General features: G+C 41.4%; 1 protein-coding gene across 1 annotated transcript in view; it reads right to left on the reverse strand.

Annotated features, from left to right (window-relative positions):
• The window catches only part of pclob (piccolo presynaptic cytomatrix protein b), a 52992-nt gene extending 32064 nt beyond the window's left edge, over positions 1-20928 (reverse strand). Inside the window, exons 1-11 of the mRNA XM_026311242.1 lie at positions 20134-20928; positions 18846-19691; positions 16831-17646; positions 15813-16700; positions 14745-15656; positions 13653-14525; positions 12530-13318; positions 11084-12313; positions 9780-10790; positions 8491-9516; positions 198-959 (exon numbers count right to left, since the gene is read on the reverse strand). Of these exons, the coding sequence (XP_026167027.1) occupies positions 198-959; positions 8491-9516; positions 9780-10790; positions 11084-12313; positions 12530-13318; positions 13653-14525; positions 14745-15656; positions 15813-16700; positions 16831-17646; positions 18846-19691; positions 20134-20928 (9948 nt within the window). The remainder of the gene's footprint in view (positions 1-197; positions 960-8490; positions 9517-9779; positions 10791-11083; positions 12314-12529; positions 13319-13652; positions 14526-14744; positions 15657-15812; positions 16701-16830; positions 17647-18845; positions 19692-20133) is intronic.
• Positions 20929-24107: the final 3179 nt, after the last annotated feature.

Genomic DNA, 24107 nt, shown 5'->3' on the forward strand with positions numbered 1-24107 from the left:
TTTTTATATTAAATGGAAGATTTATTATAATAATTATAATAATGACCCATTCTCACATTTATTATGAGGTTTGTAGATACTGGCTGTGTGAAGATACCACAAATCTTATCAGCCACAGTCATTGGCTCTATTTCCATTATCATCTGTCGTTCTTGTGACTTCGGTTGCACTTCAATGTGTTGTATAGATTTTGTCACCTCTGTTGGTTTGACACAATCATCAGGGTGTGTAATCTCAACAATCTTCTCTGGAGCAGACAATTCTGGCTTTGGTTCAGTTCCTGCGACATCTCCAGCCACAGTACCCTCTACGGCAATAGGAGAGGTGGGTACAGTTGCAGCCTCAGCCACTGGAAAAGAGGAAGATGCCAATACATTTATTTCATCTTTGACTTGTGGAAGGTCAGTTTTAGATTCTTCAGCTTTGGGAAATTTGGCCACACTGAGCTCCATTTTAACTGACTCTTCTGTTTTTTCCATTGTTATGGTCTTGGGAACATTTGTGCTTGGCACTTCATCCTTTTTTGTTAATACTGTCTGTTGCACAGGGGCCATAGCTGGTACAGTGGATTCTGCTGTGGATGCTGCTAGAAGTTGTTTTTCCTCTGTAGCAGGTGAAATCTTTGCTGTTGTGGGTATGAGTGTGGTCTCGAGCTTGATTTGTGTGGAAGCTGTTGTAGCCATTGTTTCCACCTTGACTGGTGAAGCTTCTGTCTTTGCTTCTGGGGATGGACCTGTTGGTACTGCTTTCGTGGGAGCAGGAGCAGGCTGTGATTTTATAGTCACAGGTGTGGTCTCTGCTTTTGAGGATGCAGTTTTGGGCTCTGCCTTTTTGGCTGCAGGTGCAGCCTGGGCCTCGGGCTTGACAGGTACAGGTGAAGGTTGGGACATCTTTCCTGAGTCTCCCAGCTGTCCCAGTAAAGCCCATTGAGTCTGGCAGTTCAGACACAGCCATTCCTTCTGTGAACAAACACAACATATGATTAGAAAATAACCACAGCCAAGATTTACAATAAAAACACCTCACTGGCTAATTATTATTTCTCTACCTGTGGTATATCACATATACAAGTTTCAGTTATATATTCAGTTGATGCTAAACTGCCATTTCATCAAATCACAAGTATAGACCCAAAGGAAATTTTATAAAGTAAAGCAGAGCTTATGGTGGAATCCTTAACTTAAGTGAAATTAACTTACCTAACTAATCCATGATAAAGTTATTCTATGATCCAACTTATGGTAATGTGATCAGACTAATTATGTCCTATACTGAAGTAGTCTAGTTATTCAGCATAACTAAATAATTATTTTATTCCCAGCAGAGCATTGAGCTCATGCTTGAATGAAGTGATTAGCACCAGCTGCTTAATTCATGCTTTACTATCAGTGGTCCATTCATTGTCTGCTTGGCTACCAGATAACATGCAGTCATTTTCATGCAAGTGAAAGGTACAACTGTGTTTTTTGTATCCTGCTTCTTTTCACTGTTCCTGAGCTGATACACTCATGCTGCATCTTTCCAGCACTTCAACCTCCTCACATGCTAGGACTGCTATTGATGTCAGTGATATTTTGTTATGTGGTAAGGTTGGGTTAGTTCTTCCTGCAGGATTGTATTTTAGTTTGATTTTTTGACAATTTGGTTATATCAGCAGAGAGCTTTCCAGTTAAATCCAACAGTAAATTGCATTTGCCATAAACAACCAAACAAACACATATGCTATATAATATATAATAGTGAAATACTCCACATGATCCAATTGTTGTAATTTGTGCAGTTATTGTGTGTATGGCGAGCAGAGACATGGCATAGATGCTGGGCCAGACTATTCATTCTGAAAAAGAAATAAGCATTAAATATGGTATCTACAAAATTGCATTCAATTTATTTTGTATTTTATGTCAGATTGGTGATCATAGTCTAATTGGAGATTTTACTGTAAACAATTAATAAAGACTATCCTAACTCTTCACTTTATGAAAATCCTCAAAATTTTACTTTTACACAGTATCGTGTAACAAAAACACTTATACTGCTATAATATACTATATGATACTATACCTACTTGTCTGGTGTCTAGCTTTAGTCTGAAAAGCTTGAAATGATACTAAGAGGAATATAGTTAAAAAGCATATTTACTACATAATTTCAGATCTGCCAAGGCAATTAAGTATTACCATGTGTTGCAGAGAATAATAACTTTCTGTATAATAATGTTTTCACATTAACTACTATAGACCTTCTTTTAGAGCAGAACAGTGTAACATTGCAACCGTCTCTTATGCTGAGTAATACCACATCAGTAATAAAGATTTAGTCTTCAGAATGTATTGTCACTGCTAAACAATAATAAAAAACACAAAATATCATCCATAAATAACAAATTGAAATAGAAACATGTGGTCCCTGACGTTAACTTGCTCGCCGCTACTAGAACTTACGACAGTTGTAAGACAGCTATAAAAATGCTTACCTTGCAAAACAGCTAATCACATTTTACAAGCAATGCTATAAATTTAAAAGTGTAATCCTCTGAAGACACATTTCTTATGACATCTAAGCTCCATTAATGGACAGTTAAGGAGGAGAGGAAGGCAGAACCTGTCAGTGGATAAAGTGGAGTGTCTGTAGCAACGTAGCAGACCAAATCACAGCAATGCGCCTGCCTCTGCAGAGCCAGGGGGAGCAGTTCTGATACACAAGACAGAGGAGGAGTTTGCATTGCATACATATCCTGTTTGTGAAACACCATTAAATTTTAATTGCTTTGTCTATGAGGTGAAGTATTAGACCCTACACATATTTAATGCATCTCAATTATGGTACCATAGTGAACACATGCACACTCTAATGTTCATGCATTTTACAAACAAGATGAATATCAAACAAACATAATCTTGGAGATTGGCATAGGTTCATGGTGCTGTGCAGTAAATGAATAATACAGCTCATGTGTTGAGCTTTAGTAGGTAACCTGTCCTCTGTTATTCCATGGCTTTGACCTGATATTACAATCCAGCTCTGCTTTATATTTTTCTTTTGTTTCTCAGAGACAAGCCTAAAATATCACACTGCTAGGACCTGCTGTGATTAAATTCCTATACAAAAAAAAGACTAAGGTGCTAAGGTGCAACATTTAAATATGATAATCAGAAATTAGATATTTGGGAGTGTGTTACATTTACAGCAAATGCTGGAAATAAACAGTCAATGTTCTATGGTGGGAGTAGTGACACTGCAAAAAAAGCATCATTATCTGCATTGCTGAAAATCCTTTCACTGACAGAAATATTCATGGAGAACATAATTACAGCTAATGAGCACATATTATTTATACAGTTTTTGATAAATGAAGTCATAATTAATGCAAAACACTGCTTGACTTAGGAAAGAGATGAAACTGTTGCTTTCAGTGTGATTGATATTAAGATTGTTTTGTTCAGTGGTGGTTCAGGAGAGTGATAATCCTGGTTGTTCCCAGCAGTAACAAACAAAACCTCATCAGCATCATGCACGATGCCAGTAGACTTTATGTGATCTGTCACAAGCTCAGCCTCAGTGTTTCCCTTTGATTCAAATGGGTTCACATAAAAATTAAGATTAACAGAAGGTCATTTATTCTTCTTGTAAAAACTTGTCTTTAATTGATTTTAGTTCATCTGGAAAACAGAACATGTCATAACTAAAGTGATTTTTAAATATTTCATGGAAAAGAGTCTCTCTCTCCTCCTCTGTCATGCTTGCAGGATGTTATCAGAGATAAGAAATGTGTTCATGTCTCCTAATATGCTAATTAACATGTTTATCACTGTCCTTCCATTAATTAGATGCATCATAACACTTGCTTTATGAAAAACTATTTATTTTCAGTCCCTGAAAATAATTGGACACATATGAATCACATATTAACGATTCACAGTTTGTTAAAATGTAGGGTTGAAAGAAAGAAAGAAAGAAAGAAAGAAAGAAAGAAAGAAAGAAAGAAAGAAAGAAAGAAAGAAAGAAAGAAAGAAAGAAAGAAAGAAAGAAAGAAAGAAAGAAAGAAAGAAAGAAAGAAAGAAAGAGAAATAAGAAACTCTTTAAACTCAGATATTATGGCCTGTTCCTCATTCCACATCTTCTTCCCACTAACAGGACAAACTTGGAAGAAGCTATTAGCAAAGACTGATGCAGATGGATCAAACAGCAGCATTCACAGATGGCTGGGCCATGGCTGTTCATTCCTGAGTCTTTCTGATCACTAAATGCAGTCTCCCTATCCTACAACCTAAATATTACCCTGCACCTGACACCTCTGCAGGTGTTGGTATTGCACAGTGTCAGCATGATAACTGACCTTTGTCAACCCCCTAAAGAAAAGGTGGATAGTACACAAGTATACAAAGAATGCATATTCTGTGTAATATCTGCCAAACAAATCAGCAAAGATAATCATTTACACACCATCACTGCACCAATCTTGCATTTGAGAACTCATTTAAATTGCAAAAAACATCTCAGTCATCAAAAGGGCTTAATCCCATCATATTCCCCACCAGCACTAGTACTTGCTTCACAGCCACACAATCTCAGAGACATGCATCAGAGCCACGGGGTTTGGAAAGTCGCCATCATCCTTTTGTCTAATTAAATCTGCTTCTTGAGTAAAGAGCAGCAGCCCCAAGCAGAGAGCTGTGGGAGAGGCTGCTGCCCATGATTAGCCTGTGAGCTGAATTACCAGACCTTCACAATGACAGTAGTCAAGAAATGATGCTCTTGATACACAGGCATGTGGCATTAGGCTGGATCTGCTGAGCTGTGCAAAGACTTTCCCAGTTCACTTTATACACAGCAAAAGATGTTGCACTTTAGCTAAGAGCCTGTTTACATCTGGGACAGATTACCTTCAAACTCCAGACTGTTAAATACCTTAATATTTTTATTTAAATTACACAAATATGTTTATTGGGATTCATATCCTACATACCAATGTTCAACCAAAGAATAAATCTTGTCCACTGTGTATGTATGACAGATTTGTAGTTCAGCAAAGATACTGTAAATTGTCAACCTTACCCGCATGCTTATTATTGTACATATAATAACAAAGGTCCTGCAAACTTAGGCATTTTAACCTAAAACCTGATATTTCTATAACCCTAACCAAGTGGTCATATGTCTAAACATCCCCAAAACATGACCGTTTGGGTTCTATAGGTCATGCAAGCATGTCTGATAAGGCACCAGTGGGTGTGCGTGCAAAATGGTCTTGGAATTGACATTTCATCATAACTAGATGGAAGGGTTGGCCTTTTGAGGTGTGGGCAATATCGCTATTTCAGTCCTTCTCTGCTGTTAATGCTGGAGCTGGTTAGCTTATTATTGATTTTCTGGCAGATGCTTTTGGCACATCTGTAGATAGCTAACACACTTGGCTTTCAGCACGCCCCACAAAGCAGAAGTCCTCATAAATCAAACCCTCTGATAATAGAGAACACCGACCTACTAATCTGTAATAAGTAGAGTGCATCAGTCTAAAGGCAAGAAAATGCACCCCGCTGATTTTTTGAATCTGACAAATGGCACGTTAGCAAACTTCTCTTTGATGGCAGGGTGCAATTGGGCGAAGAAGTGAAAGGGTGTGGCATAAACAGAAGGCAAAGGGACTGTGAGACTTTGGGCTCTGCCTTTTTTTTATGTCCTATATTGAAAATATTGGGCTGTTGTCGTCTGTTAAAGCCACTGTGTCTATTAAAATAGGAACATAGGATCCTTTTCTCTTATTCAGGGAAATCATTGCAGCTTGATGGGTTTTACTGTCACACCCTTCAAAATAATTTCATCACACATCAAACACATTATACCCTGTCAGAAGCAAATAGAATAGTATAATAATTTGTACTAAAAAATTACTGATTTCAGTAGAAATGATTAATACATTAATGTTTTCATTAACTGATTGTTTTAATGTAGTATCAAATACTAGTCTCGATGTACCTTATAAAGGAGGCTGTGAAAAAAAACTGTTTGTTTGTTTGTGCTTGGTCTTTCCCCAAAGTGACTATTTATAAACTGTCACTAAATACATTAGGGGGTGTCTCCTCCGTAATGTACGGCCAGTGATCTGTGTTTATCTACCCTAAAGCATAAAACACCTTATAGCATGATTCAGTATGTGTACAGATAACAAACACTCTAGGAAATATTAAAAGACTATCCTGTCATGGATAAGTTTGTCATGGAAGCTTTGCAAAATGTTTGCTGTTACCTTTGTTTGCATCTCATGAGAAACTGATTTACAGCAAAACTGGGAGACCATACAAAAAAGATCACACGAAAGACCCACATAGCAACATAAACAGTAATTGAGGAGCTATCATTCATAATGCCTCCTCTGTACAAGTAAAGCTTTAGCTAGCAAAGCACAGCACACGTGTGTCCTACTTATCAGACAACAGTCACTCTAGGGCTTTTGATGGTATCAGCTAAAGCAGAACAATCAAAAGGAAAAATGGGCAGACTTTCTACTAGGCATCACTTTGCCTAAAGCGGCCATCTCTGTTTTTGAACCTTACAAGTCCTTTCATATTTATACCCTTCGAGCGTAGAGCCACACGTTCATGACGGAGAGGTGGCAGACACAGCCCCATTAGGGTAAAGCAGGCCGTTTAATACATGCAGTGGCTCATCCCTGCCACTTGTGTTAAGGCTAAGCTATTTCTGGTTTCCTCGGCTATTAAGAGGAATGAATCTATGTTGTACACACAGCAGCAATCATCCATACATGCCCCTTACCCCCTGCAAACTCTGAGGCGCTTCCCCCTGTCAGGTGTCCATGAAAAACAAGGCAAGTGTCAATTACATAAGAGGCACATCTCTTTCATTATTACTTCTCCTTAATACTCTGCAATTTGGGCTTAGCCTGTGGTAATCTGTCTCTGGGAAAACTAAAAAAATATAATGCTCAAATTCTCTCAGTCTGTCAGTCACTGCTGAAATGAATTTTGTGGTTTACTGTCAACAGAATGAAGGATGTTATCCTCAGTCTTGTACAAACAACTGGAAAGACTACAGGAGATCACTATTGCAAAAACAAAGAAAACATGACATTTGATAAATTCATGTATATGAATATGACATGACCTTATTTGAATATCTCGAACATTGTCGACATAGCACGATTAAATTACTGAATACCCACACTTTACATATTCCAGCACTGTGTCCTGTCCCTAACTGAATGAATGGATATAAGATAAAAACAAAAAGGACTTAAATGTTTTCACCAAATCATTCTAATTGTGTGTGACAGAAAAAATGATCTGGGGTATTGACTGTTATTACTGGTTCTCAGAAACCCACAAGTATGTGTAAGTTGTTTAGCCAAAAACAGAGATGTAGAGTAGAAAATATTGGAGCACGTAAGAATTAGGGTATGTAAAGGCACAGACACATGATCTTGCAGATGGGCTGAAAGGAAATGTCTGCTGCTCTAATGTACTGCACCATGTTGTGCTGGACTTAATACTTTTCATCTCTGCTTATTGGCATATCAGAGGACTTTGCCCTCAGATCTCATGGGAGATAGAGATTCCCTGTCCCAGGCCTGATAGGGCAGCAGATCCCATCTCACTAATGCTGTTGCACAACTTTCAATCACTTTAATACATTTTCTGGCCTGAGCGCCACTCTTCTCATCAACTGTTATGTAATAACTTGGGTCACTCAAGTGGAGGGACAGCCACAACAGTCAGCTAACAGCCAGCCTGCATTTGTTTATAGTTTTGCTTGAAATCTCTCAGTGTAGGCCATTAATTAAAATAGATGAATTAAATGCATTACGATTGTGGTTCCAAGTCTCAGTCTGAAAACTAATTCAAGCAGAAACTAATTTTAAACTACTTTTTTCTGTTGTGGCATCGTTGTTATTCCACAACACTTGCAATTCATATTCATATTCAAGAAAATCAAATTTGCTGTATTGTGTTCTATTATATAAAATAAAAAACTGTCTATCAGCCAATGTCCCACATGACAGCTCATCGTCAGCTTTTTGTTAAAAATTTACCAGTTCATTAATTTTGAATTTGTATGCCTCATCGTTCCGATCTCCAACACTGGCTCTCCAAACTTTTTGTATAAAAATAATTTCTATCGTATGCTTTCTGCCTTGTATGTTTGATTCTGACTGATACGTTTTTACTGATGTATTTACATTGTACATGTTCCTATACATAAGCTGTGAGTGGTGTTGAAATGTGAAATACCTGTAGAAAATAAGGTAACCTACATTTTGAAGTGCTCCTACTAGTTTTTACTGTTTTTCTACACAGAATCAGATATGAATACTGAACACTGGTGTCCATTTCACAGTCCAGTAAAACAGTTATAATAATCATGTCTATTAGTTGAACATAAGGCTACTCATTTGATAAAAAAGGACCGAATCTAAAACTAAAAAATAAACGTGTTGTGAAAATTACACCCAAAAGTATTTATTGCACTTACTACTGCTTTATGAGGCATCGGGTTGAATCCACAAAGATTGCAGATAGTGCTCTTGCATTCGGTGCAGGTGTTGTAATTGGGAGGATCTTTGGAGCCCATGTTGAGCTGAACCTTGCAGAGTGGACAAGTGAACAGACTTGCTTTCGGAGTAACTTGCGTCACTTTTAGAGGCTCTGCTGGCGCTTTCTCTACTTTGGCCTGTGCTGATGGAGCAGCCTTGGCCGTTTGAGGAAGCTCTGACTTCTGAGTGGCAATTGGTTTGGTCTTTTTTGTGTGGGGCATGTTAGGAGAAACTGGAGGTGTAGCTTTAAGAGAGACAGGGCCGGTAGTGGACATTTTACGGGGAGTAGGGGGTGTAGTTTTAGGCTCGTCCTGGACAGCTGAGGTTATCAAAGTGGATGCAGAGCTTAGGAAAGATGATCCAAAACCAAACATCTTCCCGGTCACTGACTCAGCAGATTTTGCAGCAGCAGGTTGTGTTTTAGGACCACCAAAGCCAAAAAAGCCTCCTGACTCCTGTTTAGTGGTCTGAGCGGGTGGTGGTGCAGTTTTAGCAGGATAGGTCACAGATTTTGAGGGTTGTTGTGATGGTTTACCAGTTTCTTGTTTGGCAAGGCTGGCTTTGACTTCTGGCTTTGTGGTTTGAGAAAGCTGTACTTGTGCAGTTGTTCCAGCAGGCTGCTGCTGACCAGACAAATCCTGGACCTGTTGTTGTTCAGGCCCTGAATGGATCTGTGTCTTTTCCATAGAATCTTGCGGTGATGCATCCGTTTGTACACCAGTTGGTAATGGGGCCTCAGGTTTGGGTGGTTCTTTTTTGTGGGGAAATGCTTGTGTGACCTCATTTCTGACAGCTGTAGATTCTGTAGGCTTCTCTTTCTTGACTGATGTCAGCATATCCATCTTCTCAGTGCCAGAAGGTGCAAACACATTTCCCTGGGATGGCTGAGGTCCAGGAGGTCCAGTAGGCTCTGATGCTCCTAGGGCTCTGTGCATCTGGCAGTTTAGACAAAGCCATTCCTTTACCTGAATAAAGAAAAAAATAGGCAAACCAAATATTTTACAGGGAAAATTTTGTAATTTAATTCAATTTGTGGGAATTCAACCACTTACATATATTTATTTAATAATAATTAATTTTTTAATAAACTACTAATATTGTAAAAATTGTCTTGTCTCTTTATCAATGTGGGTATTGCGTCTAGTTACAAATAAGATGGAGAGAATATTCCTGCTGTATAAACTATAGATGGTTAAGTTAAATATTTACTGTACTGACAGTGATTTACCTCTGCTACATTTGGCATTAGATTAAATCCACATTGGTTGCAAACAGTAGTCTTGCATTCAGTGCAGGTGTTGTAGTTTGGAGGGTCTTTGGAGTCCATGTTGAGTTTGACCTTACATAGTGGGCAGATGGACTGGTCTGATGCTCCTAGGGCACCTTGGCTGTCTGCTGCTACCTTGGGGGGCACTGCTGAAGAAGCCTTTTCCTGCTGTTGTTTCTCAGCTTTCTTCTCCCCAGTTTTCTGGACAACAGATGGTTTGATCTCCTTTGCAGGTAAAGTTTTAGGAGAGGCAGGAGGTGTAGTTTTAGGAGAGACATGGCCTATAGTGGACAACTTACGTGGAGTTGGTGGTGTAGGTTTGGACTCGTCCTGGATAGCTGAGGTTATCAAAGTGGATGCAGAGCTTAGGAAAGATGACCCAAAACCAAACATTTTTCCTGTCACTGATTCTGCAGGCTTTGTTGTAGTAGGCTGTGTTTTTGGGCCACCAAAACCAAAGAAGTCTCCTGACTCCTGTTTCGCAGGCTTGTTTGGTGCTGGTAAAGATTTGTCAGGAGAGGTTCCAGGTTTTTGAGGCTCTTGTGGAAGTGGATTTCCTGCCACTGTAACTGGGGGAGGAGCAGATTTAGTAGAAGTTGGAGCTTTTGCTGGCTGCTTTTGGGATACACCAGGTTGTCCTTTGGATGTCTCTTCAGATGGTTTTTGTGAAAAAACATTAGCCTGAGTTTTGTCTGGCAATAAAGCAGCTGCAGGGCCGATTTTCTGTGTTGGTTCACTTGGATCTGGCGCTTCAATTTCCTTGGTTGTGACAACATCACCAAGCTCTTTTTTGAATGCACCTTGTTTAGGAATGTCTTCCAGAGAATCTGACATTGGGGTTTCTTGTTTTTGTTTGGAACCGTGGACATCTTTGCTTGGTGATGCTTGGGGTTTTATCATAGGAAGACCTGGAGGTTCAGAAGCTCCAAGTGCTCTCTTCATCTGACAGTTGAGACAAAGCCATTCCTTCAACTGTAAATAAATAAATACATAAATAAATGATAAGCATTCAGTGCCTTCGTTAAAAACAATTTCTCCAGTTGCTAGTTTGATCTATTGTATATTTCCCATAACATTGTTTAACTGTGAGACTGAAGAGAAACTAACAATGTTCCAATAAACTAAAAGAAAACATTTTTTAACTCTTGTACTTTATTTTAAAAGTCTAAACAAAAGTAAAAGATCTGATTGAATCTATTAAATTAGCTACTGACCAAAAATACTGGCATACTGGAATTAGGAAATTATGGAAGCTGTTTTATTACCTCAGCTACAGTTAACATAGGACTAAATCCACATCTGTTGCAGACAGTGGTTTGACATTCAGTGCAGGTGTTGTAGTTGGGTGGATCCTTAGATCCCATGTTGAGTTCTGCCTTACAAAGTGGACAGGTAAACTGAGCCACTTGGGTAGCAGTTTGAAGGACCTCTGGTGGACCTTTGTCCACTTTGGTCTCTCCTGATGGGGGAGCCTTGGCTTCTTGCAATTGGTCTGGTAGTTTTTCCATATCTGGTTTGTGAGAAGGAGTCATTTTGGTCTCCTTCGCTGAAGTCATCTTTGGAGACACTTGTGGACTGGACTTTGGAGATGGTGACATCTTGTCAGAGACTTGTGCTGGGGCAGACATTTTGCGAGAACTTGGTGGTGTTGTACGGGATTCCTCCTGAACTGCAGATGTTATCAAAGTGGATGCTGAGCTGAAAAGGGAGGAACCAAATCCCAACATCTTCCCTGTTACTGCTTCAGTGGTTATTGAGGCAGCACGCTGAGATTTGGGACTGCTAAAGCTGAAAAACCCTCCAGAATCTTTACTTTGTGGCTGTTCTTCAGAAGGAGGAAGTGGTGTTTTAGAAATGTTTGATACTTGCTTAAGGCCTGGCTGGGACTGTACTTTATCAAAAGGTTTGATTAGTTGATCAGCTGGTTTCTGAACTATTTTAGCTGTATGCTGTGTCTTTAATGCTCCTTCTTTGGTTGCAGGTGAACCTGGTGGAATGGGAGCTTTTTCCTTCTGGAGAGAAGTTTCAATATCCCCACTGGCAAGGGGCACTTGAGCAGGCATTGATTTATTCATATCTGAAACTAGAGCTGTCGTCTCTTTAGTGGGACCTACTGTAGGGGTCAGAACCCCCTTGGTAGGTGGTGAACCAGTTTTCACCTCTTTTGTTGCAGCAGAAACTGAAGCTGTGGTCTCCTTTTCAGGCAGTGAATTGGTGGTTGATGTTTGTGTAATATCCACTTGAAGCAGAAGTTTGGATTCCTTTTCCTTTTGTGGTACACCTGGTGTTGGAATATCCTTCTGATTTTTGTCTGCCACTTCTGCTTTATGAGTGGAAATAATGTCTTTAGTTTGATTGTCAGTGGCGTCTTGTTGGGCAGCTGCAGATGTAGACAATTTGTTGGATGATACCTGGGGTTTCATCAGTGGAGGCTCTACTGACTCAGTTGCTCTGAGAGCTCTTTGCATCTGACAAGTCAGGCACAACCACTCAGTCTGTGGGAAAACCATATTTTGAGTGAGTGTGTGTGTTAAAAAGAATTTGTATGATAAACGTAAAGCACAGCACAAAGAAGAAACTACTGTAATGTATTGCCAATGTTTTATTTAAAAGTACAGCACATCTTCAGTTTTTAGAAAGACACAATATATTTCAGTATTAAGTGAACACCATAGAAAATATATGGAATATAAACAATTAATTTCACTTACTTCTGACACATTTGGCCTTGGGTTGAATCCACACTGGTTGCAGAAAGTGTTCTTACATTCAGTGCAGGTATTGTGGTTGGGTGGATCCTTAGAGCCCATGTTGAGTTGACCCTTACAGAGTGGACAGGTGGACTGGCCTGGTTTAATAGTGGCTTGGGTGGGTGCTGCAGCTTTTGAAGGTTCTGATGGAGCTTTGTCCACTTTGGCCTGTAATGAAGGGGGGGTCTTGGTCTGCTGTGGTTTTTCTGGCTTTGTTTGTTCTTTCTTCTGGGTAACAGGGGATTTTATCTCTTTTGCTGGGGATATCTTGGGAGAAACTGGTGGAGTAGTCTTGGGCTGGTCCTGAACAGCCGAAGTAATCAAAGTGGATGCAGAAATGAATACGGAAGAACCAAAGCCAAACATCTTCCCAGTCATTGTCTCTGCAGGCTTTGCAGCATCAGGTTGACTTTTACCACCACCTTGTTGTGCCACTGCTGTGGCATTACTCTGCCTATGTTCACATTGCTTCGGCTGGTCTTGTGTTTTCTTAAGATCTGATGTTTTCTGGGGCTCCTGTGGTTTTTCCTGAGAAGGAGCTGGGCTGGCCTGTTTCTGAGCTGTAGCTGGCTGTACTGTTACAGACAGTGTCATGTGAGGTGGTGCTGATGACGTTTCACATTCAGCTGGGATGATGTCTCTCTTTTGGGGTTTTGTAGGTGTCTGACAGTTGACAAACATAACCGTCGGTGGTTGTGTTTCTCCTAGAGCACGTTGCATCTGACAGGTGAGACATAACCACTCCTTCACCTGAAAAATAAATATGTGAGGTAGTCTGATTATTATTATATGATAATTACTCTTTATTTTATATTGATGTAATTCAATTCAATTTTATTTGTATAGCACCGAATCACAATACACCATGTAACCAACCAGTGTTTTTTTTTTTTTTTAGTTTTTTCAGCATATATAAAGATAAGAAAACAAGGGGAAACGGGGAGCTCAAGGTTTAAAATTGAAATATTTTTAACACAATGAAAAGCCATCAAGAGGCACTTAAAACACTACATATGATGTAACTCTTACAGTCTCTCAGCAGTGAAATAAAATTGAAATAAAACCTTGTTTTCTGTAGTCTTACCGTTGTTTCATGGGGCATGGGGTTAAATCCACACTGGCTACAGACAATGTTCGTGCATTCAGTGCAGTTTTTGTAGTTGGGTAGTTCCTTCGAACCCATGTTGAGTTCTGTCTTACAGAGAGGACAAATAGACTGGCCTGGTTTGACAGCTACGTAGGAGGCTGTTGCAGCCTTTGGGGTCTCCAATGGGGTGTTGGCCCCTTTGGGCAGTCCTGATTGAGATGTCTTGGTCTGCTGGGATGCCTTCTGGACAGCAGAGGACTTGAGCTCTTTTGCAGGGGACATCTTAGGGGAAACTGGTGGCATAGTCTTGGGCTGGTCCTGAACAGCTGAGGTTATCAATGCAGATGCTGAACTGAAGATAGAGGAACTGAAGCCAAACATCTTCCCAGTCACTGTCTCTGAAGGCTTTGCAGCATCAGGTGGAGATTTAGGACCACCAAAGCCAAAGAGGCCTCCTGACTCTTGCCGTGTTGCTGCTGCGGCATTACTCTGTTTACGTCTAGGCTGGTTTGCCTGATCTGGGGGCTTCTCTGGTCCTGTCTTCTGTCTTTCTGGTAATGTTTTATGATCAGGTGCTGAGTTGGCCTGTTTCTTTGGTGCAGTAGTAGTTTCAGGTTTGCCAGACTGTACTGAGGGTATAGACTGTTTCCTCTGTGGTGAAACTGGTTCTAATGCCTCCTTCCTTTTTACATCAAGGTCTGGACTGTCCTTTTGAGGTGTAGTGGGACTAGAAGAGTCCTTCAAATGGGATTCAGCAGGTGAAGGATTTTTACTTGGTAATGTTTGGGACTTCACTGTAGGATGTCCTGGGGGCTCAAATTCTCCATCTGCTCTTTTCATCTGACAGTTAAGACAGAGCCAGTCTTTTACCTAAATACAGCAGACATCCAGTCATGTGTTGCTTTAGAATTGGGATTGACAGTGATCAATCTGAACATTTAGAGGAATAGATCAAAACTGTACTACAGTTCAGTTAATTACATAAACATTACACTTTAATAAAAATATTAATTTAGATGTGCTTTCAATATGCAAGATATAGAGAATTTATTTCTTTTGTGTTGGATGAATATGCATTCCTTCACTTACCTCTCCTGTAGGCATGGGGTTAAACCCACATTCGCTGCAGACAGTGGTGTTGCACTCAGTGCAGGTGTTGTGGTTTGGAGGGTCCTTTGAGCCAACGTTAAGCTCAACCTTACACAGTGGACAGGTGGTCCGGCCTGCATTGGCAGGTGTTTGAGAGACTGCCTTTGGTGGCTGTGATGGAGCTTTGAAGTCTTTGCTCTGATTGGATTCCTCTGGTTTCTTCTCCAGATCTGTCTTCTGAACAAGGGTTTTTGGCTCTCTTGCTGGCAACATTTTGGGAGAAACTGTTGGTGTACTCTTTGGAGAAATCTTGGGTACAGGAGACATCTTGTCAGAGACTTGTGTTGGGGCAGACATTTCACAAGAGCCTGGTGGCGTAGTACTTGATTCTTCCTGAGCTGCAGATGATATGAAAGTCGATGCTGAGCTGAAAATGGAGGAACCAAAGCCAAACATCTTTCCAGTCATGGACTCTGTTGTTTTTGAGGTATCAGGACCTATTTTTTGACCACTCAAGCCAAACAGATTTCCTGATTCCTGCTGTGTACTTTGTTTTAGCACAGGTTTACTTGTCTGGTCTCCTGGTTTCTGAGAACCTGATACCCCTGGGATTTCCAAGGAAGTTACCTCACCAGGAGTTGTGTTAACCTGTGTGTCACTTTCAGGTTCTTTAGCAGGTTTAGCTGACTGTGACACTATATCAGGCATTCGACTCTCTGCATCTGGAGGTGTATCAATTTTGGCTAATTCCTTTTTATACATATCTATCTGATCAGGAGCTGTTGTCTTCTGATTGACAGTAGATGGAGTACTTTTGTTAGCTGCACTGTGAGGTTTCATAGTTGGTCCTGTGAGTTCAGATGCACTAAGAGCTCGACGCATCTGACAATTGAGACATAACCATTCTTTCACCTGCAAAAAGAAAATATGTCAAATAAAAATATGAAAAATCATCAAAATATACTGTACATTTAATACATTCTATTGTGTATCCCTGTTGAATTATAGACTGTCATAGTTTGTAATGTTGCATTTTGTTGCAGTTCAAAGAATATTTGCTTTTATTACCTCTGACATATTTGGCATTGGATTAAATCCACATTGGTTACAGACAGTGTTCTTGCATTCAGTGCAGCTCCTGTAGTTAGGAGGTTTGTTGGAGCCAACATTTAGTTCTGCCTTACAGAGGGGACAGGTAGATTGTTCTGCCTTGGAAACACATACGGAGGAAGCCTCTAAAGAAGCCTTTTCTACTTTGGCATGTATCAATGGAGAGGTCTTGTTCTGTTGGACTTGCTCCAGTTTCTTCTCCTGCTCTTGTTTCTGAGTAGGAGGTGATTTGGTTGCCTTTGCTGCAGGCATCTTAGGAGAAACTGGTGGTGTCTTTTTGGATTCATCTTGAACAGCTGAGTTTATTAAAGTGGATGTAGAACTAAAGATGGAAGAACCAAAGCCAAACATCTTTCCACCCAGTGATTCAGCAGGCTTTACAGTATCATGATGAGCTTTAGGACTACCAAAACCAAAAAAGCCTCCAGTATCCTCTTGTGTAGCTGAGGTAGCATTACTCTGCTTATGTCCAGCTTGACTTGTCTGGTCTGATGGTTTCTGAGGACCTGTTTTCCAGCCCTCCTGTTGAGTTTTCTGACCAGGAACTGGGCTCGCTACTTTCTGACCTTCTGGTCCTTGCCTAACCTCAGTCTTTGTAGGCTGCTCTGCTTGGGCTGGTGGTTTCCTCTGAGGGGAGCCTGTTACAGAGGTCTCCTTTATGTTCGACTCAGCAGGTGGAGGGTCTTTCTTCTGAGGTTGATCTAGATGTGTGTCTTTCTTTAGGGCATTGGCAGGTACAGCGACTTTATTTGGTGAGGCTTGTAGTTTCATCATGGGGGTCCCCGGAGGCTCAGCTGCTCCTAGTGCTCTCTGCATCTGACAGTTGAGACATAACCACTCCTTCACCTAAAGTAAACAATCAATAAGTGAAAGTAATATTAGTGTTGTTAGACAATGAAATACACATGCATCACATTACTGATAGAAAAGCAACATAGGGTAATCACTATTAGAGAAATCATAGGACTCTTTTTACCTCTTTAACATTTGGCATGGGATTAAATCCACACTGGTTACAGACAGTGTTCTTGCACTCTGTACAAGTGCTGTAGTTGGGAGGATCTTTAGAGCCCAAATGAAGCTCCAGTTTGCAGAGTGGACAGGTAGAATGACCTGCTTTAGAAATTACTGGAGAAGCTGACGTTTGCTTTGACAGATCTGATGGACGTTTATCCACTTTGGGCTGTACCAATGGGGAGGCCTTGGCTTGCTGGGGTTGGTCTACTTTCTTCTCTTCTGGTTTCTTGACAGTGGGGGATTTGGAATCCTTTGGAGCAGGCATCTTAGGAGAAACTAGTGTAGTCTTGGGCTCATCTTGAACAGCTGAGGAAATCAGAGTGGAGGCAGAACTGAAGATGGAGGAACCAAAACCAAACATCTTGCCAGTTACTGACTCTGCAGTCTTTGCAGTATCGTTGTGAGTCTTAGGACCACCAAAACCAAAAAAGTCTCCTGTATCTTGCTGAGTAGCTGCAGTGGCATTCCTCTGCTTTTGTGCAATTTGGCTTGTCTGGTCTGGAGGACCTGTCTTCCTACTCTCCTGAGGTGTTTTCTGAACAGGACCTGAGCTGGACTGTTTATGACTCTTGTCAGCAGCTTCAGCCTTGGGAGGTTGTGCTGCTGGTGTAGATGATTTCCTCTGAGGAGATCCTGGTGCAGAAGTCTTTTGTGGTGCAGGCTGTGAAGGAGTGGTGTTTTTGAAGGAAGAACTGGCCAAAGTTGTGCCTTTCTGAGGTTCAGTTTCCCTAGCAGCCTGTTTCACTTGGCAGTTTAGACAAAGCCACTCCTTTCCCTTAAAAAATAGAAGGAAGAAACATATACATGTTGACAAATCATAATGACAGCTCTTAAATAAAAAGAACAAAACATACAGGGAATTGAGTGGCAGTAGTGCTTAATGCATATGAAAAGACTCAGTACATGGCTACAGCAATTTATTTGGAGGTGGGTCTGGGTAGCTCCAAGTATTAGGACTGATTACGTTTATCAATAAACTGTATGACGTGACAAAATACACCACAGAGCTTACACCACACATCATCTTGATTGTGCATTTCACACCATCCACTGTTTATGATACATATTAACGGTGTTTAATTTTAATTGAATAAACTAATGCTACTATCACAAATGTTAACATCAGCTCATGACATGATAAACACCCCCTACAGAAATAAAATAGAATAAAGTATCTATCTATCTATCTATCTATCTATTTGTCTATCTATAGTACTTGTTTAACTTACAAATTATAAAACCAAGTGACAGTAATGACACAACATCCACTTTCTCAGAGTGCAAAATGCACAGAATGATCTCTCCATCTGACCTTGGTTCACCACTGTTTCAGCCATTAGTTTCAGCAGTATCACAATATCATGTAGCCCTAGTGTGTGTCCTTGGCAAGCTATCCTACTAGCTGTGCATTGAGTTACAGAGTCAAGTGTCAGGTCCTTTGTGCTTCAGATAGCCCGGTAGATGCCATTTACCCTGTATGTGGTTATGGGCATGTGAGGCAAACAAACATCACTTCCGTTTGGATGCAGTTTTATATCTGTTTGGTATTTGTTCACCCTATTTCATCAGAAAAAATATTTTTATTTCGCCTCTGTAATAAACTGGACTTCAAGCCTGTAACTCAAAAATGAATGTTGCTGTGTCATGTATTCATTTAAATGAGACCTACCACTTGGGAAAAAACTCTCAGACCCAGGGAATGTAATAGTTTCAAACAGCTTCATTTACAAGTATCATGAACATGTTACAGTACTGTATCTAAGTAATGAGCACTTTGGAGACACTAAGGCAGTAATGAAACAACCCTGAATGAAACAAGTGGCAGCTTCTCTAGGACTAAACTTATCATTCAGGAAACAAAAGTAATTTACTCCAAAATTGTAAAATTATAGAGTACAAATTAATTTTCCCTTCATTCCTGTCCCTAATCCTTCATTTATTAGTTCATTCAATAGACAATCGTTATTGTCTTACCTCTGTAACATTTGGCATGGGGTTGAATCCGCACTGTGTGCAGACAGTGCTTTTGCATTCAGTGCAGTTATTGTAGTTGGGAGGATTCTTCGAACTCACGTTCAGGACAACCTTACAGATTGGACAAGTGGACTGGCCTGGTTTAGAAGAAGTGTGGGAGGCCGCTCCTGCTTTTTGAGACTGTGATGGAGCTTTGTCCACCTTGCCCTGTCCTGCTGCTTGGGCCTTTGGTTGCTGGGGTCGCTCTTGTTTTTTGTCTTGTTCTGACTTTTGGGCAGAAGGTGGTTTGGTCTCCTTTGGACACTGCATTTTGGGAGAAACGGGTGGTATGGTTTTGGGCTCATCATGAACAGCTGATGCAATCAAGGTAGATGCAGAGCTGAAAATGGAGGAACCAAAACCAAACATCTTCCCAGTTACTGACTCGTCAGGCTTTGCAGCTTCAGTTTTAGCACTACCAAAGCCAAATAAGCCGCCTGACTCCTGCTGAGGAGCTGGGGCAGCACTGCTTTGCTTTGGTCCAGTTTCACTAGTCTGGTCTTGTTTTTGAGATCTTGATATTCTCTGGGACTCAGGTGTCTGAATAGGTGCCGGGCTGGTCTGTTTTTGACTTTTCAGGTTCGCAGTTTCCCCTTTGGCTGGTAATTTTTCTAATGCAGTCTGCATTTTCTGAGGTGAGTCTGGTGCTGATATCTCTTTTTTGACAGGTGCAGCTGGAGATGCTGTCTGACTTTGAGCAGCAGAAACTTTGTTGTTGGGCATGGATTTTTTCATTGGAGGTCCTGGTGCTTCAGAAGCTCTTTGCGCTCTCTGTATCTGGCAGGTAAGACAAAGCCACTCACACCCCTAAAAAATGAAAAACACATACATTTTGTCAAAGATGAAATAATAATCATGTAAACAGATAGGATATATATAGAATATATATAGTTCATTAAAGAGACACTGAAATCAGGTAAAAACAGTAACTGACAACATGCGCAAGATTTTATTATATTAGAATTTTTATTCATATTCACATGCTGGAGTTTTTGTGTAATATTATTGTCTGGCTCATTATGCATGAATCAGTTAACACTGCACTATGAGTGCACTGAATCACAAAAACATTTTAATTGTCAGAGCAAACCATATTACGTTAGTAGCAAAGGGTATGAAATGTACTGCATGATATTCTTGTCTGTATTATAGACAGACATGAAATGTCGACACGGTAAAAAAAAACTGAATGAACATAAGAAAATATAAAAGCTGTGATAAAAAAGCAAAATGCTAATCGACTACTTACATCTGAGTCTGGTGGGCTGAAACCACACAAGCTGCACACTTCAGTTTTACACTGTGTACAGGTTTTATGGTTTGGGGGTGGGTCCTTGGTGTGTATGTTCAGTTCTGTCGTGTTGCACACTGGGCATAAGGACTTAGCTCCTGCTTTTGACTGGGATCCAGCTTTGGTTGTTGCTGGCGAAGAAGATGGTGACCCCTGTTGTTGCTGCCCTACATTAGGTGACCCTTGCTGTGAGCCAGTTCTTTGTGGCCCAACCTTTGTGGACTCTTGCAACCCACTCTTTGCAGGTTCTTGTTGCTTTGCAGCAATTTTATCAGGCCCTTGTTGTATCCCTGTCTTGAATGGCACCTGTTGTTGAGACGATGCATTTGGAGATCCTGCGTGTGCTGCAGTCTTAGACAGAGTCTGTTGTTGAGCTCCAGTCTTAGGTGAATCTTGCTGTTGTGGGCCCTGATGTTTTTGTGCCTCTCCTTTAAGCTCACTTTCAGGTTGTGTCCCTGACTTTGGACCGATTTGTTGTCCATCAGGCTTGTTTTGGGGTCTAGCCTGTCCGTTGCCCTGCAGCTGTGGTGATCCTTGTTTAGGAGAAGTCTGGCTTTTTTGCATAGGGGGGTCCTGGCCTGGCTTTTGGGGTCCCTGCTGCTGTGCTTTGCCAGGGCCTGCACCTGGCTGCTGAGGAGGTGCTTTCTGACTTTTGCCTCCCTCCCCATCATCTCCAAATAAACCAAACCTATTCACTGCAGAGGACACAACATTGAGGGGGTTAGCCCCACTCAGAAATTTGGAAGAGAACATACTGGGGTCTTCTTCCCTGTCTTGCTCTTCCTCCTCGTCCTCCTCGCAGGAGCTGGAATCTACAGGACTGTCAGAGTCAGAGCAGGAGTTTTCTCCTCTCTGTCCTGGCTCTCTTACAGAGGCCTGGGGGAGGGCTGGGGTTGGAGCTGTGGAGAGGGCATCTACATCCCTGCTGCTGCTGCTGCTGCTGCTGCTGCTGCTGCTGCTGCTGCTGCCTGGACTCTCCTCTGGCTCAGCATCTACATCACACTTCCTAAATGCATGAGAGAGAGGGCGATTGTAAGATGGCAGGAAAACGACAAAGGGTAGGACACTCAAAGTAAGTGTGGGAATTTGTATAGCACATTTTCAGTTCTGTCTGGACCAATGTGTGGTCTGGCAAACAAAAAAACTAGATCACCATGATACATATTAAGACAAAGCTGTAATCAGATCATTTCTAATATCTCCACTTTTGAGAGCATCAGTGTGTTATATAATGTCAGCGGCTTATTTTAAAACAGGGTTTCACATGTGACACACCAGAGCTCTTCATAAATATAATTTATCAATCATCAATCATCTTTAGAGAGAAAATCATTAATGGCTCAGGCTTTGATTTACTCTGCGTTCAGGACCATGGAGAGGGTCAGAGCCCATACAGAGACCTTTCAGTAAGAAACACAGCACAGGAGGCTGCTGCCACTGAGCTGCTACAAGCCCGATTGAAATGAGCAGTCAAGGTGGTTTCAAAGGTCCGGATTACTATTCCTTCCACCGTGAGAGACAGAATGCGACTTTCTCTGCGAGTCACATCCTTGGGCTTCCCGTGAAAATCTCACGCAGAGCATGTTTCACAGCAGCAAGACGAGTAAACACAGAAAATCTAACGCGCTCTCGACAAACTGCAGGCACATCCGGGTAGGGGCCGTGAAATCGTGCAGTGGGAGTGAATCCTAATACTTACACACCAAGGGCAGTGCAGCTTTGTGACAAACAGCTGTTTCCATATACATGACGACTGATTTTAACGTGCTGCGCTTAGCCCAGCGGCAGGACTCGTTAGAATAAGTGGATGTTTGTCGTTTGTCGTGTTGGAAAAGCAGGACGCAAAACGCTCCAATATTCACACACGACAAAATGTTGGTCCACAGAAACTGCGAGGTGCTGACAGCTCGGAGCGCACTGCTGAGGGCAGATCCAACCAAAAACACATTATACTTGTTTGTGTGCCCTTGACCAGCGGTCTCGGATGAGTCAGTATATTGTACTGCTTTGATTTAACTAGTTTAAATCAACGAGGGGAAAAGCCCTGTCATCAGTGGCTTCTCCTGAAATACCATCTGTTATCCGCTCCGTGTCTCCAGCTCATCTCCACCCACCCTACAGCCAAGCATCTTTCAACCTCCACGGTCACAATGTCAAACACTGAAGCGCGGTATCCCGGTGAAACCGACGGCAATTGTACCTTCACCAGCGGCAGATCTGTCTCCCCATCGTCGTCCCAAACTCCTCGAATATCTCGTGTCGCGTCTGTCTGATCGCCGAGGGATGGAGGGCACAGGGCAGCAGATAGAGAGCGATCAAAATCCACTCCGCCTCCTAGTCCAGTGCGCAGGCGCCGCATCTGACAGGTGATCACAATATATATCACGCACGGAAATTGAAATTAAAGGGGACAGGCCGATTTATTGTCTCGGCGTCACCTGTGATCAGACCTAAAGGTTTAACGTTACTGTTGACGTATGGCAAATCTTCTCAGCGACCGCAGGCATATTTGTCAAGTGGTGATGGTCATGGTCAGGCTTGGTCATGGTGAGTGTGCACAGCCATGACAGCAGTGTCACACATTTCACCTTCAGTGTTTCCTGTATGGACTGACTGAACATGCCTTTCTTGTATTGTTCCATAAATATTCAATGCACAGACACTGATTCACTGAAGCCTGTGCGCAGATGCAAACCAAGTCATCACTGAGAATACATATAGCTCCCTTTATGATGTTTGTTTATGCCTGATGAATGGGCTTATTCTTTAGTGATGGGATGAAACACTGACAGGTCATCTAACTCCCATTTTACCCATTATCCATCCTTCAGCTCTGTCAAAGTAGGACCAAACATAGTTAAGCGACTCATCCCCAGTAGACAGCAATACATTACATTTACATTATCATTAAAATGGCCCTTTTGCCTTAATTCTTTCTTTTTGCTCCATCTGTATAGACTCACCTCCAGAACTGCCAGACTATCAGTCAGGAAGTCACATCAGACTCCTTTTCTCAGCGTGCAGCATGTCTGCCACTGTGCATACACTGTCTAGACAGTCATCTTTGGCCTGAATTAAAGGCTGGGTACATTTGAGTTCACAGAATATTTACTGGAGATGTATGTAATAGGAAGTACACACTCACAGGCACAAAGCACCTCTTAGGTCTTTGTAACCTTGCTCTTTTTCCTTCACTTATTCTGCTATTTTTCCCACAAGAGTTTTTCTACAGAGCAGATGTCTTATCCTGTGCCACTGTCAGACTAATCAAAAACTCTGGCTTATTTCTTTTCTCCTTCCCACTCAAGCCACATACATAGAAATAGTCCTTATAAAGGATCTTTATGCAACAACTGACCCAACACGGTAGAACTTAAAATCCTTCCTTAAAAGGTCATAGATCCCCAGGGTATTAAAATGTACACTCCTTTTTGTGAGTTGCTTTACAGCATTCAGTATAATGTGGGGTTTAACAAACATTAAGAGAAAGACAAGAAGGTATCACAGTATTTAAAAAAACCTCACCTAGAAAACCCTTCTGCCATAAGACAGATAATTCACCAACAGTGACAGTCATTAGAGGAAGGACTTAAATAAAATGTTTAACAGACACATGCTTCTCACACTCACATGCAAATTTACTCACGACACACAGTCGATAAAATCCTATTTAGTATGTGGAAGCGTGAGTGAAATGTGTGGGAAGGATGGAGAGCAAGTGGTGTGTGGGTGTGTGGAAGGGTTACGTTATGCATGATGTGTGAGCAGCAGAATCGCTACAGTTTTTCTTTGGAAATCGCCAGATTTGGCTTGATTGCCAACAAACACACATGCACACACACACCACACACACACACACACACACATTCATCAGCACGATCTCCATCTGGGGATATGGGCTGTCGTTGTGCTGTGGGCTTGTACATGAGCCG

Source organism: Mastacembelus armatus, chromosome 6, assembly GCF_900324485.2.
Source record: "Mastacembelus armatus chromosome 6, fMasArm1.2, whole genome shotgun sequence".
Classification (NCBI taxonomy): Eukaryota; Metazoa; Chordata; class Actinopteri; order Synbranchiformes; family Mastacembelidae; genus Mastacembelus; species Mastacembelus armatus.